The sequence below is a fragment of the Halyomorpha halys genome, unplaced genomic scaffold, assembly GCF_000696795.3.
Source record: "Halyomorpha halys isolate HHAL.00 unplaced genomic scaffold, Hhal_1.1 Scaffold1794.1, whole genome shotgun sequence".
Classification (NCBI taxonomy): domain Eukaryota; kingdom Metazoa; phylum Arthropoda; class Insecta; order Hemiptera; family Pentatomidae; genus Halyomorpha; species Halyomorpha halys.
The window spans coordinates 185,603-204,917 of NW_027113207.1; the positions used below are offsets into that span (position 1 = coordinate 185,603).

General features: G+C 31.6%; 2 protein-coding genes across 2 annotated transcripts; one reads left to right on the forward strand and one right to left on the reverse strand.

Annotated features, from left to right (window-relative positions):
- Nucleotides 1-1,923: 1,923 nt before the first annotated feature.
- Edem1 (ER degradation-enhancing alpha-mannosidase-like protein 2) lies at nucleotides 1,924-16,720 on the reverse strand. Its single transcript, XM_014436165.3, has 12 exons — nucleotides 16,510-16,720; nucleotides 16,314-16,424; nucleotides 14,271-14,456; nucleotides 13,737-13,980; nucleotides 12,242-12,459; nucleotides 11,054-11,166; nucleotides 9,598-9,709; nucleotides 8,514-8,658; nucleotides 8,042-8,234; nucleotides 7,400-7,552; nucleotides 3,101-3,432; nucleotides 1,924-2,244 (listed from the first exon to the last, which is right to left on the reverse strand). The coding sequence occupies exons 1-12, from the start codon at nucleotides 16,629-16,631 to the stop codon at nucleotides 2,017-2,019; spliced, it is 2,157 nt and encodes a 718-aa protein (XP_014291651.1). The 5' UTR covers nucleotides 16,632-16,720; the 3' UTR covers nucleotides 1,924-2,016.
- Nucleotides 16,721-17,156: 436 nt separating this feature from the next.
- Nucleotides 17,157-17,856, forward strand: LOC106690649 (uncharacterized). The gene is made up of 2 exons (XM_014436155.1): nucleotides 17,157-17,286; nucleotides 17,354-17,856. The coding sequence occupies exons 1-2, from the start codon at nucleotides 17,157-17,159 to the stop codon at nucleotides 17,854-17,856; spliced, it is 633 nt and encodes a 210-aa protein (XP_014291641.1).
- Nucleotides 17,857-19,315: the final 1,459 nt, after the last annotated feature.

Sequence of the window (19,315 nt, forward strand, 5' to 3'; positions counted from 1 at the left end):
AATCTAATTTATAAGACGTTGTCACGTCAAAAATTAATGTTTTTTTAAGGTTTTGAAACAGCCGCCATTTTTTATTCCCCCTACCTATACTTGGCAGACTCATCAATTTTGACTAGTAATTATACCTAGTTTTCATTAAAGTAATCAACAATTGGGGTGAGATAATTGCCTTTTTTTCTTCCCGGCTCTAGTACTAGGTAGGGAGAACAATAAATGAGTAAAACCTTTTTTTTTTTTTTTTTGTCATATGTGCCACTATTGAAGAAAAGCAGCGATATATTCATTCTATTAGTTCATTAGCCATCACTATGCCAGTTAATACACCTTTTTTGTGTTTGTTGATAACTTCTTAACTATTTTTTATTTATTTTTAAATATGGATGTCTTTTTTCACCCCCACCTCTATATTTGTTTTATTTACAAGTCATTTTCATACTCTTACATTAGCTTTAATGACTCTGTATCTTTATATTCTAGCCCTGAAGAACTGGAACATGGATCGAAACATTGGCTATCAATAAACAGTTGCAACTATTTTCTTAATTTTTTTCTTGACTGTAACTCGGACCACCTCCTTTATCTTTCAAATAATGCATGAGGTATTTTAATGATTTTAAACAAGCAGCCAGTGACCATTGTGGGAGAGGGTTCTTAATGAAACAAATAATAGTCATGTATTACTAACTATAATCCTATGTTTATCTCACATGGTAATCTTTATATGATAGAAAAAGAACAACTGAATAAAAAAAGCCAATTTAATTTATCCTGGGTATTGAGGCAAATTTCTCATTTTGACCTGCAGACGTGCTATTTTGTTCCGGACAGCAAATAACAAAAATTTATTAATGATTCGCTGTTTCAATTTGACCTTCCTTTAGTTGAATTAAAACATGTTTCTCACTAATAACTTTCCTGCCGTTATAAGGCAAGGAAAGTATTTTAACCTGGTTTGTGTGTCTCACCCACAGTTATCACTTGAAAGGGTCAGCCGATTATATTTTTTGGTTTTGTAGCACACAATGCCTGTGTGCCATATCAGACACTTTATATGCATTCACTGATATATATTTTTGTATAGACCAAAAAGCTAAAATGGTTTTAATAATTTTTATGAAATTCAACAAAAGTATTCTACTTAAAGCCCTTTAATGTTCTCTATATAGTGCTTACATCCCAGAGAAAAAGCAGAAATAAAATTAACATTTTGTTAATTATATTTGCACATAATGCAAAAATTATAGGTATCTACTGTTAGGTATTAAAATCTTTTCAATTTTTCTTGTAAGCCATCCATATTTTTTTTTTTTTATGAGGTGACAGCAATAATTTTGAGATGAGGCATTAAAATCACATATCAACCTAGAATGATCTTTAGTACTCAACATCCCATTTCTTCCTATAACGACTAAGTAAATTTTAAGCTAAACTAAATAATTTTAAAAGTCAAATTTGTATTTTAAAAATTGTATTACATCTATTAACTGTTGAATCCCATGTGATTTAAATGAGTTTGTTAGAAATCCTTTCACATTAACTTAGTCTACAACAGAATGATGTTCATATCAGCATGATTTCACTCAGAGATAAATAACAAAAAATTATATTTTGTTTTACTTAAAAGTATTTACCAATAATAATATTCAGTTGAAAATCATTTTAGTAAAAAAAAAAAAAAAGAACAGTAATTTAAATAAATCAAATTTGTTTAGTAACACCAATATTTACAACTATATTACTTACAAAACTGTCCAATAATCACACAAAATATTTTTTTATCAATTTATCCAAATTGTAATTTCAGTTTTGTTATTCAATCTTCATTATTAAATATCATACCAAATAAATAGTACAAATATTCATATATAAACGCCTGTAAAAGGTTTATTACCTAAATACAGTTTGTTAGAAAATTAATACAGGTTCTTTTAAAATTAATTTATTATCTCATCTTATTTACAAAACTTGTTTCTATTGAAACATATATACAAAGTTGCCTTCTTCTCCACTGGAATATCATTTTTCTTCAATAAATTCACCAGCAATAGTTAACCTTATATGAAAAGGTTGAGCAGGGCATGTAAGTAGTTGATATTTACTCAATGAATTCAAACTGGCATCAACAGAGGATGTCCTGATTGATTCCAGAAGCTGCTGAGGGTCGAATTCTTTTTTGGCACTTTTTAAACCAACCAACTCGCGAACATACTCAGGCAAGCTTTCTTCCCGTTCAGATGTTGAAGGCTGAAAAACCAAAAAAAAATGTATAATGATGGTAAGATACTGTCCATAGATGAAATCAGATTAGAGGTGTGGTGAGAAATGAAACACAGTTAACAAATACACTATTTAATTTAATGTGTGCCGACATTTCCTCAGGGCTAGGCAAAACAAGATATAACAATAATATAAAAAGGGAAAGAATTACATAAGAGAACATGAAACAATTAAATTATATGCTAAATGTAATTTTTTTTTTCTATTCTTTGTTCCTAGTTATTTTTCTCTGACATTTTGCTTGGTTAACTTTTTTTCTTTATCACTCTCTTCATTTATTAAACATGTTTATTAAAGTTTAGGATAATAATATCTAAATACTTTTTTACGCTAATTTCTGTCTAAATAGAATGAACTTGTGTTGCATTAGAACAGCCTAGCACTAAACAGTGAACACACTAATATAAAAATTTCTGAACCCTCAGGCCATCAAACAGTAATTATTTGACCAAAAATCATTATTGAGATATATATTTACATAAGATAAAATAATAACAAATGTTTAATTTGTATCATAATTATCAAACAACTTTACAAGTTTATAAGGATATAAAGGGCATTAAATAAAGAAAAATTGATATGTATCATCATTTTATGATTAACAGAATATAGTGACGTTAATTTCCAAGTTAGCCAGCCCTTTTTATCAAATATAAATACTTTTTATGTACCGAATTCAACTACATAAATGATAGGAATATTAAAATATTCTAGACAGAAGATGGTATAGTGTATTTTCAGATAAATATATTGAATAGTATAATAAAAAAGTTTTATGAGATCAATCTTTATATACCATAAAAAATTATTAGACAGCACTTACTTGAGACAAAGTTGAATTGGGGGGCCACTCGAGTACTGGTGACTCAGAACTGTTTTGGCTGAATGTTGGTCCATCCTCACCACTTTTTTCATTTCCATTTTCTCTTTTTATTGAGACAGATTCATGACTAGCTTTTACAATATTCAATAGGTGATTAAGAGTTTCAGTATGTTTCGATAATTTCTCTACTTCTTCAGATAAACTACTTTTACCATCATTTGAATCATCTTCATCTGTGACTTCAAAATGATCATTTGACTGATTTTGAAAGTTTTCATCTGCTCCTTGAACAATTAGTTTGCTTGTTTCACTAGTTTCATTTTCCTCATACCCTGAAATAAAATTATACATTTGTGTAACTTATTTATTGAATTATATAATTAAAAAGTTGACAAATAATGAAAAGGTTAACCAGGGGAAAATTAAAAACAAATAGTCTTCTGATAGAAAAATATTCCTTTAATCTTTGGTCTAAATAAATGGTTCAAAAAAATAAATTTAAATCATCATAAATGAAATATTATTAACAAGGGTTTTATGTTTCTGAGTATAATAGAATTTCTAATAATCAGGTTAGTATGAGGAATATTTCATCCAGCACTAAAATATTTTACAAATATAGAACTAATTTTTACTCATACTTATCAATATATGGAATATATAGTAAGGGGGAGGGACGTGATGGACATGCTGGTTGGGGCGTAGGTCCCAGTGGGGTCTGTTCGGAATGTTGTGGGTTCAATTCCCACCTGGGGCAGTTTAACATTCATTTTTCGGCAGTTCCGAAGAATGAATCTTGACTCTCCTAGGTAAGGGGCAAGGGAATCACAGGTAATGAAAAAGCTGATCAGCTTGCTAGAAACAGGGGTGAGCACTCTCCATAGGACCAGAACCATTCCTAGGCATCTCTAAAAGTCATCAGAGAAAAGTAGTTCTTGATTGGACATGGAAGAAGTGTTAAGGAGTGGAGGGACTGTATAGGGCTGAGACAGGCCAAGATTTTAATAACTAAACCCTCTACTTCTAAAACTAAGTGGCTGCTAGGCCTTAACAGAAACAAACTCCGATTATTAATAGGAGTCCTGACAGGTCACTGCAGACTTAAAAGACATCTTAAGATATGTGGAGTAGTTCATGATGAAACCTGCTGCTTATGCGGACAGGCCCCAGAGACTGCCTTACATTACATACAGATTGTGGTAGGTATGCCTCATTAAGATACAGTTTATTAGGCTCTGATAGAATTAAAGGAAATGAGGCTTCCTCTATAGATTGGGAGTCCCTTTTGAATTTCATTAGAAAGATGAAAAGGTTCGACATAGATGAATAAGATACATAAAGAGTCATTCCATTGGTTTGTCTTGGGGATGGCAAAAAGGACCAATAGGCCCACTTGCCGGACTTGTTCCCCCACCATTACCAGTAACAGTACCTCCTAGGTAAGGGGAAGTATTGCAATTTGAGTATATGACGGAAATAAACGTTTTAAGATCCCTTAAGTCCAAATAACAAAGTTTTATAAAATGGTCTGTGTATGTATGTGAACAAACTAGCTAAAAAAGAAGTAAGAAACTGAAATTACATATTTAAAGCGGGTAAAGGCCTGTAAGACAAGGGGGTGACAGTAGCAGCGTGGCAACACGCTTGTCTACCAACTCAAAGGTTGTGAGTTCAAGTCTGGCCCTACCCAGGATTTTTTCAAGCATAAAATTATACAAAACTCACTCACAGCCTCCCCCCCCCCCGGGCATTTGTGAGGCCTGTTAGCCAATGGGTGACACTCACAAAAATAGGTGTGAGACTGATGACCTACCATCTGAAAAAAACACGTCAAGAAACACACAATTTATTTCACTAATACATCGCGTGAGGCCTTGGACCTCCACGGTCTGTCGCCCCAAAAATAATAATAAAGGCATAGATGTGATAGCAACTTTTTCATTACAATTCGGCTCTAACAATTTTAATAAAACTCAGTAAATCAATGCACCATTATATAATATTTAATATTAGATAGGTCTTATATATAAATAGTCTAACATGGCTTAGACGAAGGCTTTTAATAAATCTTCCTACTTTAAATTTTGTTTCTTTAAAATCCAGAACCAGTTCCCAATGTTAGCAATAATAAATAATTGATAAATACAAAGTATTAAGGAATTTAATATATAATTAAAGGAAAAATAAAGACAAGAGTTCAAATCAGAAAAAGTCGAGACCGCCAGATCTCTTATACAATTACATCCATATAAAAATAGCTTCTTTATCCATATATATAAGTTGATATTTGTTATTTTCATCTTGAGAAACTATGATATAAATTTTTATTGTAAGTGAAAGTTGTGTGATGTGCACACCGTACCCACATTTTTATCTGTCTTGTTAAAGTAAGATTTCAAATGAATCATACATCAATACACACCATGATCAAAGTTAGAATCTCATGATAACAATTACCTAAAAATAAATATAGAGGAAGTTCAATACTTCCAAATCTACAATATTTTCCAAAATGCAAATAAATTAAAATCACATAATTAATTTAATAATAAAATAATTATCACAAGCAAATATTTGTTTTAATAACATTTTGATTTATTTAATTCATTATATATACCCAAAGGAGTATGTATACCTTACAGTTGCAAAGTAAATCCTCGGGATAAAGATATATGTCTTATTATTTTTTCTAATAAATAACAGTCATGAAACCATTAATCCTACATTGTTTAGTTGTATTCAGCTCCTCTGTATAGACCTAAACTTAAGTCAGGAAAATTTCATAAATACTGCTTCTATAGAAATTATATTTGGATTACAATTCTGGCTATCAGGGTCCCTATCTCGTCCCTCATCCTTAAAGATCTGAGAGGTGGAATTGCAATATACTCCTACAGCCAAGTCGCTGGAAGAACATTAAGTATGAAAGTAACTTAATGAAAAATATTGAAGGGCCCTAAGATTACTCTGAAGAGTATTTCAAAGAGAATAACGGTCACTTAGAATGGATAGCAGTGTACTCTGGAGAATAATAAGAAGAATTCCGCAGAATTCCTCTGCTGTAGAGGAACAGTGTCAGAATACAAATTAAATTCTATATTCTTAAAAATGTATTACGACAAACAGTATTTCTTAAATATTACAAAAGTAATAGGTAAAGTAACTCAAAGGGGTCCAAGTTTATTCCAAACAACTTCAAGGATTATTGTGATTTCCACATTATGATTAGTTGGAACAAATTGAAAAAGTTCAATAAATAATAACCCTTTTATTTAATATATTCACTGATATTTTATTTTAAATATAAGAAGATGGTCAGGGTTGCGGTCAAAAAAAAGAAGAACAAATAGTTTAAAACTATTTTAATATCCGACGTTTTGCCCCACTTAGCAGGGCTTCATCTGGGCTAAAAAGATTCCAAAAAAAAAAAAAACTTAAAATATTACAACAATAAGATAGAATACGGTAATTTAAGCTAGGATAAATATTATGTAAAAATAAAGTGATAAGAAATTACATATAAATAAAAGGAAGGAAGACATAAAATAGTATCAGTATAAAATAAACTTGAATAAACAATAAGAATAAAAAATAACAATGGCAAGAGTAAAAAAATTTTTTTTTTAAAAATACGTAAAATATACAGTTTAATAAAGTACAGGAGATGTACATAAAACAAAAACCATATGGGAGGGGGGAAAGAAGAAGAAAGTAGTGATTAAATAAACATCTTGAAAGAATAAATATAAATAAAAATAATAATAATAAATGAGCAAAGAACAAATCAAGACTACCTACCTACCTGTTCAAAGCGAACAGTTGAACAGAAGGCAACAATGAAGCGTAAGCGTGGAAAGCTCTTGTATTTGTGTTAATTCTTATTCCTATTAAACGTCGGACATTAAAATAGTTTTAAACTATTTGTTCTTCTTTTTTTGACCGCAACCCTGACCATCTTATATTTAAATCTTTACGGTCAACTATATATACATATATATAATATTTTATTTTATATTATAGGTGTGACCTACAAAATTTAGCTCCTCCACCATAGGTTACCAACCTATTCTTTTAGAGTGGGAAGGTTGAGTTTTCATTCCTTGGGGTCAAAAGATAATCATACCACAGACACAGACCAATGGCTCAAAATGTGTTTCTTGGAATCAGATTTGTCAAAACTCAATACCAAAAATTTTACTCAATTATGATGCCATCCTATCCTTGGTTGTAAATTAAATATAAGAGTTTCAAAATTGTTAGGCTTATTTTATAACTCAAATAAGTTCTTTGTATAATTACGTTTGGAACTGCTGTTTTCTGTTCCAACTTTTTTCTCCTTTTTCCTTGAACTTAAAATATCTCCTTTCGAATTTTTCGATTTTTTCCAAAAATCTTTCTCTTCTTTCCATTCATAGCAACAACGAAGAGCACCTGGATCTATTGGATGAGCCTCTGAAATAAATTATATTTATATTACTTTTTATTCCTATAAGATAAAAATTCCTTGAACTGACTTTAGCAAGATATCTTAGTTTGATAAAAAAACAAAATAGACATTCAAAATGCTTTTTCGCATATTCATAAAAAAAAAAAAAAATGTATATCAACTGTTTCTTTTTTACTTTCCCTTAACTATATACGCATATTTTTTAATAATCCCCTTCCTAGTCATCTCTGACTTACTGGAGGGTTATCTAGAGGTAACCAATCTACTTTAACTATGGTGGAGGGTCAAGTTTTTATTTTGTGGGACCGCCACAGAAATAAAAGTCGGCACCCCCAGATAGACTAGCTCAAAAACGATAAGTCGTATGAAATGATATTAGATATTTGAGGCAGGTATATGCCTGGGATGTAACAGCAACATTTTTGATAAAATTGACTGAGCATAAGTGCCACTTTATTCAACATTTACCCTAAAAACTTGAATATAGTTTTTACCAGTGTTGAAGATGTAACCTCCAGCATCCAACACACATTGCCTACCAGAGGGAAGAACATGCACTTTACCACTGCTACCATCATTATGAATAAAGTTCTCAGGATCAAATAATAAATAAAGATATTTTGTGGTTTCGGCTAAAAAAAATGATTCCATCCTATTCTCTTGAGTATGATCTCGGGCATCTTTTATCTAAAAAATAATAACATTAAGAGTTTGAAGCTATACTCAATAGAAGGTAGTAGGTCCCATTGAAAAGAACATTAAATGAAATTCTAAAATTAAGTAAAATCAAAGAAGTAAATGATAAATTTTAAAGGAAATAAAGAAAATGAAAAAAAAAAAAATTAATGTGTATTATATTTTGTTTGTCCATTGTCAGTATTTCCATAATTATACACAAAAATTAGAATTTTATAACACCAATAAAATTAGTTTATTGGTTTATATATAATAGCAAAATAGTCTCACTGTTGCATAACCACAAGGCGTTTTGGCACTATGCTGTAAACTGCGGAGTATATTAAGACCAATGTCTAGCATAAAAGTATCACCTGTTGCTCTGTAAAGGTACATAGCTGATTCTGCAAGTTCTGGGCGAAGAGGATAACTTTCTCTGAAAATTGAAACATGAATTACAATTAATGTGCAAATAGCATTTAAGAAAGCTCACGTTTAAACTAATATCAAGAAATAATTAATCATTTTCTAGTTATTCAAATTAAAAAATAATTTGTCTCTGGACTTGTAACTAATCCAGTCTAGTTTCAAAAACTATTTAGTACAGGATATATTAGACAAGATATTTTCAGTATCTAAAATCATTTACTTTAACTGTAATAATGGCATCAAATTTAAACTACCATTATCACTTGATTGCTCACTATTCATATGAAAATAGAAAAATTGAATGCAGCAAAGGTATAAGTTATACAACTTTAAAGAAAAATTGACAAAAAGGAAACCAAGTTGAGCTTATTCACTACTTCAAATTTTACTAACCTTTTTTTTATCATAAAATCCACCATATGGGTAAAAGATACATAGATAATTTAAAAGTTTTAATGCCAGTAATGTTTTATTATTGAACACATATCTAAGTCATACATCAGAGATGTATTGTTCGTAATCATCTTCCACTTTTCAGGTCACACCCAAGGGTGTTGGACTAACAATATTTAATGCTGCTTAAAAGTGGTTGAAAAAATGAATTTGTAATGTGATTTGTGATGAATTAGTAAATAGAGTCGGTGTACGAAGGAAAAAAATACTAAAACATTTTCAGCTCATTCTGCTTAATGAACAACACGATAGGAAGGAAAAACTAATTAAACTAACCATAGACCTGACGTGTCCATGCATTATGCCTGTTTTAGTGTATATAATTATTTAGTGTATTAATGATTATTGTTTGAAAAATGAAAATTTTTAATATATTGTAGGGTATATATGTCCAATTATGGATTGATGGGTACGTACAAACCAATGTATTTGGGCAGCATGGCCAGATAAAGCATTTCCCCTTACATAATTAACTATAATCAATTTAGCTTACCTGTTGCTACCAGCTTCACCTTGGGCTATATTGTAAAATTCAGGAGTAAACCCATATTGTTTCCAAACTCGATTGTAGTTATGCATGGATCTCAATGCAGTGTCTATGTCCCCTAAACAGTATAGCATATTATGAGACACATATATAATATTTTTTCATGGTGATATAATTAGTTTTAAAAGTAAGAGACAATATGCATGAAAAAAGTACAAACAAAATAAATTCAATTATAAGATAGTAGGGTAGCATTGACTCATTCTTGTAACCTTTCAATCAACTGCTTATTATAAATCAAAACTTGAGAAATAGCATTTCAGGGTTTTTCAACAAAGTTTATCTATTTTCTTGCCTCAAGTACCAGTAAAACAGAATGTATTGAAATATTTAGTCTACTTCATCCAACACGGATGCATATGTCAGTCTTGGTCATGTTAAATGTTAAGTAGGTATATCCTAGGTATATACTGTTAATAATACTAGGTAGGTATATACTGTTAATGATTGTGTCAAACTGAATTGCAAGTTTTTGAACTATGAATGTGTATGAAATATAGTAGGAAGAACATAAGCATGATAGTCAACCTTATGTTAATAGTAGTTAGATTAATAAACATTCATATTCCAAGTAAAATCTCAATAATCAGTGCCACAAATAAATTAGCATCCTTTAGAAAAATAGTTATCCATAAATAAAAACAAATAATTTAATTTCCAATTTTTTAACTGTCATCATCTTATATTTGTACAGATTCTCATTCTCTTTAACTAAGGAATCACTTTCGATTAAACTTCTGACATAAATAGCTGTAAGCTCAAGAGTCCTGAGGAATAGACATAGTTTTGAGATAAAGTTTTAGTGAGAGTGTTATAAGTATTCCAAACCTGACTATAATGACAATTCAAGTAAATCAAAATCGATCTTATGGAATAGTTACAATTTTTTTGTTTCAATAATAATATGATTCAGACTGTAATTGGTTATTTTTTTCTTTACCTCTTTACCTGGTCATTTCTAATATACGAGAAGGGGGTTATTCTATAGGTAACCAACCTGTTCTAACCAGAGTGGGAGAGTTGAATTTTTATTTCATGAGACTGCTACAAAATAAAAGGCAACCAGCCCAGGCATTGAAACGGTGCTGTTGTAGACATGAGGTTGCTAAGGTGACACCTCAGCTCCCTCACCTACAATGGCCCCATTATAATTGATTGACTGTACACCATGATATTTTCAAAAACAGCATATTTGTAATTTTCTTAGAGCAAATAAAGTCATAATGTTTTTCCATAAACTATAAACCTATAAGAGTATTTGTGAAGAATAGAACAATTGTCAATGGAAGATCATATCTATAATTTGATCAATCTAAAAATATAATCATAATTTTGGCAAATATAAATAAGTCAAAGTTTTTCATTTATCCTATTATAAATCAAATCATAATAAAATATCAACCTATTAAGGAGAGGACACCAGGCCAATATGCCTCCAATGATTGAAAAACTGGAAGTGTAACTTGTCCTTTATGCATTGATGCCCAAACATACCAATGGTTTTTCTTTAAATACCTGTAAAAAATAAAATAAACGTGGAAAATTGCAATCTGCGCCTTTATAAATATTGAGGATTCATTTAAAAGCACCATAAATAAAGTTGTAATGAAAGCCATGATAACAGGGGATAGCTCTACCAACAGATATGTTATTTACAGGGATAATCTAAAATTATAATTATAAGTGAGTAAGCAAATTAATCTTAATATTACCTAGAAATAGGGCTTAAAACTTTTATTTAAGAAAAACAATTGCAGGTTTTACAAGGAAAATAATTTCCAAAATGTAACAACTGATGAGCCCAAATATCTAAAAATAATCCTATATGAAAATGCTCAATTTTTAAAGGTCTAATTGAGTTACAAATACATTGTGTCCATTACATGCCAAGTTAGGATCAAAATATCTTGAAAACCATTAGAGATAATAAAAAATTACAAAGGCTCAAAGTTGGAGATAGATACTTTTATAACAGCAATTCCCAAACTTTTTTCACCATGGGACCCTTTTGGGCTAAAAACATGCAGCCCTACTAGTACATTCTGTACACAAGTAAAATTCAAAGTAAATTCTGGAATGTACTGTGTATTTGCCATTTTAATTTTAAATATTTTCAAAGTGGCACTTGCTATAGGCAATCCTGGCTTATGCTTGAGGCATCCCAACTTTGGGAAGTGCTGCTTTAGAAATTTCCTAATATCTGATTTTAAGGCTTTAAACACTTATTCAGGTTACCTCTTTTGTATTTTTCAAAAATACAAAAAAATAAATAAATAAAGAAACATTATTTCATTTTACTTAATATACAGTAAATACTACTTTTTTACTAAAATTATTGTAAAATATTAGTAGAAACCTTTAAGTTCACATAGATTACTTACAGGTTTACTTCACAAACAAGAAACAAAACTATGTAAGTTAAAAAGTAGCTATCAAAAATCAACATTAATTATTTAAGATTAACTTACAATTTACAAGTTTTGCATATCCATTTATTAACAATTAAAATAATTTATAACCATTAAGAAAGCATCTATGTCAAATGAAATAGTTGTGCACAAGACTAAATTAATTATAAAATTAACTTAACCTATCAACTGGCTTCCTGACTTCCTTAAACATAGCCATAAGTTCAGGTCTGTCCAAAAGTATTGCACCTTTAACAAGATATTCAAAAAATGAATCAACTCCAGCACCAATCCCTGAATCCAAAGCTACCCAACGGCCACTTGAGATATCTATGTGATTGCCAAACAATCCAATTCCAGAACGTCGTTCAAACAGTGAGTGTAAAGCATTTAGAGCAACCTAAAAAAAAAAAAAGAAAGCTAGGATACTAATTACAGGTAAGATAGTTCGGAAAACAACTTATATAAAAAACCAATAAAATTGGGAACAAATTAGGTAGCTTTGTATCGAAAGAAAAGTAAATTGAGAAGATCACACAAATGATGTTTATTTAAACTAGAGTCAACCTTTATACAGGATGTCTCAGTTTACACTTACCCTTTTCTTTTTATACATATATTTTTAATTTTGATTGTATTTTCATTGGGTTACAACAGTGAGATGTAGAAAATCTTTAGATAAGTCGTTCCCAACCCATAGAAGTCTATGGAACACCAGGACCCACCAGGGGCAAAGGGAGGTCTCCCTAGGAAAAAGAGATAGAGAATTTTTAATCACTTTTAAAAACCTTTCAGCTAGCAACCAACCGTCAGGAAAGGTAATTAATAAAATATACTAACAATAAATTCTCACAATATGTGTTCCTACCTAGAATCTCTGGCAGCTCACCCCAAGGCTCTCATAGCCCACGGGTTAGAAACCACTGCTTTAGATCACACATTTACCCTCTGCCTTCATATTTTGTGAACAGGTGAATGAATTTTTGCAAATCAGACGATTTCTGGACTATTTAGAGATAGACCAAAGCGATATTGAGAGAATAAATTTTCCAAATCACTTTTCTCTTATACTACCTACGGATAACCTCAGTACAGCTATTTTATAAACAAGCATAGAAAAGATAGAAATGGTCAGAAAAATAATTTGGGTGTCTTTTCAGCATCTGGAATGCCTATGAATACAGACCTCAAAAAATCCTGAAGTTTACTAGATTATATCTACTTTTGGCAGGAAAAGAGATAATGGTAACTATATAACAATAACCATTATTTATTATTAGTAATTATATAACCATGATATAATTAATACATTAAAGCTAACTCAAAATAGAGTTTTATTAGCAATTGGCCTATACAAAAAAAATAAATTTATCTGTATGAGTAAATAAATATTAAAAAAATAAGTGTTTAATCTATTAATATGACTATTTAACTTATCGTCTTGAACAGCCCTGCAAAGTGGGGCAAAACATTGGACAATAAATAGTTGAGAACTATTTTGTTCCTTTTTGTCCGCAACCCTGACCATATTCTTCATATTTTAAATTATATGGTCAACTATTTATATAAATACAAAAAAAATAACTAGTTTATTCAAATATAAATTAATGTAACCTAACATAAGTAAAAATTTACCTATGAGCATAATTAACAATTTATTTTATTATATATCATTACCTCTTCATAAACTGGATCTCCAGTTAAACGCGAGAGAGTACCGAATTCTAATATAAAAGTTCCAACACCAGCTGTACAAGTAACAGTAGTCTCCCCAGGGGGAACCCCATGACGAAGGTTAACTGTTCCATAGGGCATGCCAGATGGTGTATCAAAAGCAGTAAGCAATCTGCGAGCTACATCCTCAGCTAGTCGAAGAAGAGGACCATTACAAGGCCATCCTGGCTCCAAGTCAACTCCAGCCCTCAAAACAAGCTTCATCAAAATCAAATACAACAAAAGCTTAGTATCCAAGAAAAATAAATTGTTTTGAAAAACTAATCAATTCAAGAGATTCTTAGGAAGAGCAATTGATAATAGAAAAAATAAATAAACTAAAAAAAAATCTTTAGTAACTATGACTAGCCTTGTGACAATAGATATGTTGTAGGTTCCACTTTATTTTATTTGTATCATAAAATAAAAAAAATCAGAAACCTTTAATGCAACAATAAAATTGGAAATATTTAACAGGCTCAGTTATAAGTGACTTACCTTTGTGAAAGCAGATGAGCACTCAGCAAACCTCCTACTATTCGTATATTTGTTTCAAACACTGAAACATTAATATTGGCATCAAAATTAGCCTTTGTAGTTACAATATCAACAACTCTCTTGAATTCTGAATAATTTCCCATCACAGCAAGAGTGTCTAAAGCATCAATTAGTGTTAAGGAATAACTAAAATCAAAATAAAGTATATTAATTATAAAATCAATTTTCGTAAATATTACTAATTTCTTTAAAAGTTTAGAATGAGATTATGCTATATTCCAAGCAAATAACTACGCTCACTTGATGGACATACATAAAATTTAAATGAAGAAAATATAATATTCTATCATGTTTGCTCTCTAGGTATAAGAAACCCTTGTAGCACTTTATATAAACAAAACATCAAATTAAGCACCAACGTTTCACCCAACTTTGTTGGCTACATCAGGGCTTTCATCTAGCATGTAGGCCAAAGATGAATCATTAATTAACTGAGAAAATATGAATACCCTAACATTCAATGAAAAATGAAAGAAATAGTAGGAAAAGTAGTAGACGTTCTACACTGAAACAAAAAAAAAAATTGTTTTTATCAAAATTGAGTAACTTTGATTTCATTCCTCCTACTTAGCAGCTGTAAATGGAATCACAAAGGTACCCCAATCAATCAAATAGCTAGTATCATTTCTTGCTCCAACCAATAATACAACTTTTCATGGCAAATCTAATTGTTTTCATGCTATGACGGTTTTAACTCATTTGTAATTATGTTCAGAATTTTTCATTGGATACAAGAGCAGAAACAAATCCAATTGTTTTAATCCATGAGTATTTAATCAATAATTATGAATTACATATCCTTCCTCATTCACCACATGTGAAAATAAACTCTTAAAAATTAGTTCAATACGGCAATCTATAATGATATTAGCTAATAAATAAACTTGTTATCAATATTGTTACCTGTGGTTCAAAACCGTATAAATTTTTTCTTTATTTTAATTTTTGTTTGTTGTTTTCTACAATATGAATTTAATTAATTGCGTGATGGTTGTAAAAAAAAAAAAAAAAAAAATACAGAGAAAGAAAAGATTTATTAGATTGTTTATTTACAGATAGTTAAAATATTCTAGTAAGCAGATAAAAATAATTCTAGGTAAGACTTGTATACAAAATATTCTATGATATACAACAAACTTTGAAATATTCGTTTGGTTTTTCCCACAAAACTATGACTCAATAATCGAGAAAGATTAAACACGCAGATTTTTGACATATCTTTATATAAGCATCTAATCAGCTGTGTTTGAGAATCTGTTTCCAAATAATTTCTGGTATTTTGTGTTACTAAGATATTGTGAAGGAACATAGGTTTATATAAAATATAGATCTTAAAAATTAAACATAATTATGTCTGAAGTGACACTGAAAGTGTCTGAGTATTGGACAAATATAATCATCTGCATTAGATGTCAAGGGACAAAGAGGTCTCGAGTTATTATGGCTTCAATTTTCACAATTATGGTTGTGATTTCTTCAAAATGAAACGAACAATCCCTTGGGTAGTTTTTAGTTGCTCCTTGGCAGATTTTACTGGAGCTACCCAGAGTCTTCTGAAGTGTAGAGCAATTAGAGGGTTAAACTTCTAATAAAAGGGTAGTACCTCCTAGTAGTGGAATGGTGTTGAATCAATGCTTGATTTAATTAGTTTTCATACCAATGGTATAGTTTTTTTTACTGCCGAGCTGTCCCAAAACATAAGTGCCACAGTCTAAATAAACATAAACATCTGATGGTAAACCTCTCCTGGAGGAGTGCAGAGAGACAATAAGGAATGGGATGTTTTCATAAATGGATTTGTAAAGTTTGTTTTAAGTAATTAATTAAATAAAATGGTAAGGAATCTAATATGGACAATAATAAGGAAGGAAACAGTAAGAATATGTGAAGAAACAGTAAAATTATCTAAGAAACGGAAAGAGAGCTTCAAAATTTCAAGGAATGATTGAAATAAAATAACAAGTGTTATTGAATTATAATTACCTGCCCCAAGTATCTATTCCATCACATGTTAAAGGCCGCAGTTCATCATAGGGATATGCATATTTCAAATAGCCTGTATATGCATGATCAAACATTTGCCGTACCTCCTCTCTACAAATTCATAAAGCATTAAAAATTAAACATAACGCTAGCAAAGTTCTTGCCTAACATAAATTTAAAAGAAAAGTAAATACACCTTAATTTCAGAAGATCTTCTTTAGAGTACTTTCGAATGGCGTTCACTTGATAAAATGGAAAAAAACAGAAAAGTGTTCCGAAAATAAATCCATAATACCACAAAATTAAAAATAAATTCATAGTAATGTTCAAGAAAACTGATTTCTAACACATAGCCTTATCAATACACCGATAGAAATGTCACATGAAGCAGGATTAGGTTATACTGATTACTACAAAGAAGTAAAGAAAGAAAATGTCTCTATAAATGTATATTTGCGCTATGTTAAATAAAAAATATGCAGCAAAAGGTAATTACACCCAATTGATAGAATTTTAAATATAAAATCTTAAACTACATTTAATTATTGATTCCAAAGGTTGGAAAAATGTTTTAATTAATTAAAACATTTCAAACAGCCAATCCTGATAACCCATCTACACGTTTGTGTGAGTTTGACAAATATTTAACAGCACCTTATGAATTTTTATTTACCCACTGTTATGATTGATCCAATTGTTGTAACAACTGTTATCTGTTCTAACCTAATTAGTAACATATGTTTGCACTTTTACCATTTCTGTAATCTTTATATTTCTGTTGTACGTTTATTGTGAATAATAAAGCCTAATTCGCAAAGGTTTTACTACAATTTATTATTCACAATGGATAAATTTTTGAGACCCGAAAAGTTCGACGGTGATCCACACTCACCTACTGCTACCCAAGAATGGAGCTACTGGCTGAAGACATTTGAAAACTTTATCGCATCGTTTGAAGAGGTGAACGAACAAGGTAAGTTACGGTTGCTATGTGTACCTCTTGATTGCCGATAAGACCACATATGAAACTGCTATTGAAGTACTAAAAGCTACGTACGTTAAACCAATAAATGAAATATTTGCAAGACACAAACTCGCCTCTCGTAAGCAGTCTCCCGATGAATCAATCGACCAATACCACCAAGCTCTGGAACAATTGAGCAAAACATGTCAGTTTGCGGAGGTCAACGCAGAGACTCATCGAAAGACATATGTTCGCGACTCGTTTATTCGTGGTCTCAGTTCTCATCAAATTAGGTTGAGACTATTGGAGTTCAACATGCTAACTCTCGATGAAGCTGTTGAGAAAGCTCGTGCTTTGGAATCTGCCAAGAACCAGTCGGCTTCATACGCTTCCGAACTAACTCTTAATGCCTCCTTCCCTCATGATATTGAGGATTCATCTGAAGATTCCGCGAATTTGGCAGCGGCTAGGCCCAGCAATTCCACTTTCAAAAATCAAAAATGCTATTTTTGTGGTCGACAACGGCATAAAAATCGTCGTCAGTGTCCCGCTCTAAATGATACCTGTGAAAGGTGCTAGAAGACGGGTCACTGGCAAGTTGTCTGCAAATCACCTAAAACTGTCAACACGAAGGCTCATCCCTCATCAGCTGCACTCATCGCCGCCTCGGCAGTCCTTGGCAAAGCTACAGTACCTGTTCAGGTAAATAGAACTTCTACCTTTGCTTTGATAGATACAGGGAGCTCAGAGACATTCATATCACAGCGCTTTGCAGATAACTGTAAGCTAACAATGTACCCCACTACTGGTAGTGTTTCTATGGCTTCAACATCTTTAAGTAAGCCTATTTCGAATTACTGTGTAGCTCACTTGGAGCTGTTAGGTCACCATTATGCTAAAACAAAACTCAGTGTTCTACCCGATTTGTGTGCTAACATTATTGTGGGGCATGATCTATTAAAACAGCATTCAGAGCTCAGAGTCTCTTTTGGTGGAACTAAACCTCCATTGACAATCAGTTACTTGGCTCCAGCGAAGATAGAACCTCCTCCCCTATTTGAATTCCTAACTAAAGATGTCAAGCCCATAGTCACCAAATCTCGGAAGCATTCTCTGGAAGACTCTGATTTCATGAGAAAAGAAATTGAAAAACTACTTGCTGACGAAATTATTGAGGAGAGTCGGTCTACATAGAGGGCTCAACCTTTCGTTGTAAAGACCGATAATCACAAGAAGCGAATGGTAATTGATTACTCGCAAACCATCAATCGATATACACACCTTGACGCGTATCCTCTCTCTAATCTCGAGGAAATTGTTTCTAAGGTGTCTAAAAATTCTATTTTCAGCACAATAGATTTTCGAAGCGCATACCACCAGGTACCCCTTCCAATGAATGATCGGCCTTTCACTGCATTTGAAGCGTGCTGCCGTTTGTACCAATTCCGACGTCTGGCTTTTGGATTGACCGATGGGGTACCCACATTCCAGCGAGTCATTGACGACATCATTACACACGAACAACTCAATCAAACTTATGCATACCTCGATGACGTTACAGTATGCGGTAAAAACAAAGAGGAGCACGATCATAATCTCAAGCGCTTTTCAGATGCAGTTCAAAAATACGGCTTCACGATTAATCAAGAAAAAAACAACTATTCACAAACGTCAATTAAGTTACTAGGCTATAAAATTGAAAATGGAACCATATCTCCTGACCCTCACCACCTTAAGCCACTGCTCATTCTTCCACCTCCAGCCAGTCGAAAGGAACTTGAGCGTACTATTGGAATGTTTGCACATTATTCCAAATGGGTTCAAAACTACTCCGACAAAATTAGACGGCTTCTCAATTCAACAACTTTCCCCTTGCCTCCGGAAGCTATATTAGACTTTGACCAGCTCAAAACTGAAATTTCCAAAGCAGTAGTGAGCACCATACGGAGCCATTTACAGTCGAAACGGACGCCTCTGATTTCGCAATTTCAGCCGTTTTGTCTCAATGCGGGCGGCCAGTGGCAAATAGTTGTAAACT

What these genes read in the sequence shown, in the direction of transcription:
- Edem1 (XM_014436165.3), bottom strand. Translation starts at nt 16,631, where the DNA reads ATGAATTTATTTTTAATTTTGTGGTATTATGGATTTATTTTCGGAACA. An exon ending in TGGTGTCCTCTCCTTAATAG is followed by an intron (nt 9,710 to 11,053) that starts GTTGATATTTTA and finishes TATACTGTTTAG; the next exon opens with GGGACATAGACACTGCATTG. An exon ending in CCAATTCAACTTTGTCTCAA is followed by an intron (nt 2,245 to 3,100) that starts GTAAGTGCTGTC and finishes TTGGTTTTTCAG; the next exon opens with CCTTCAACATCTGAACGGGA.
- LOC106690649 (XM_014436155.1), top strand. Translation starts at nt 17,157, where the DNA reads ATGGATAAATTTTTGAGACCCGAAAAGTTCGACGGTGATCCACACTCA. An exon ending in TGAAGAGGTGAACGAACAAG is followed by an intron (nt 17,287 to 17,353) that starts GTAAGTTACGGT and finishes CTGCTATTGAAG; the next exon opens with TACTAAAAGCTACGTACGTT.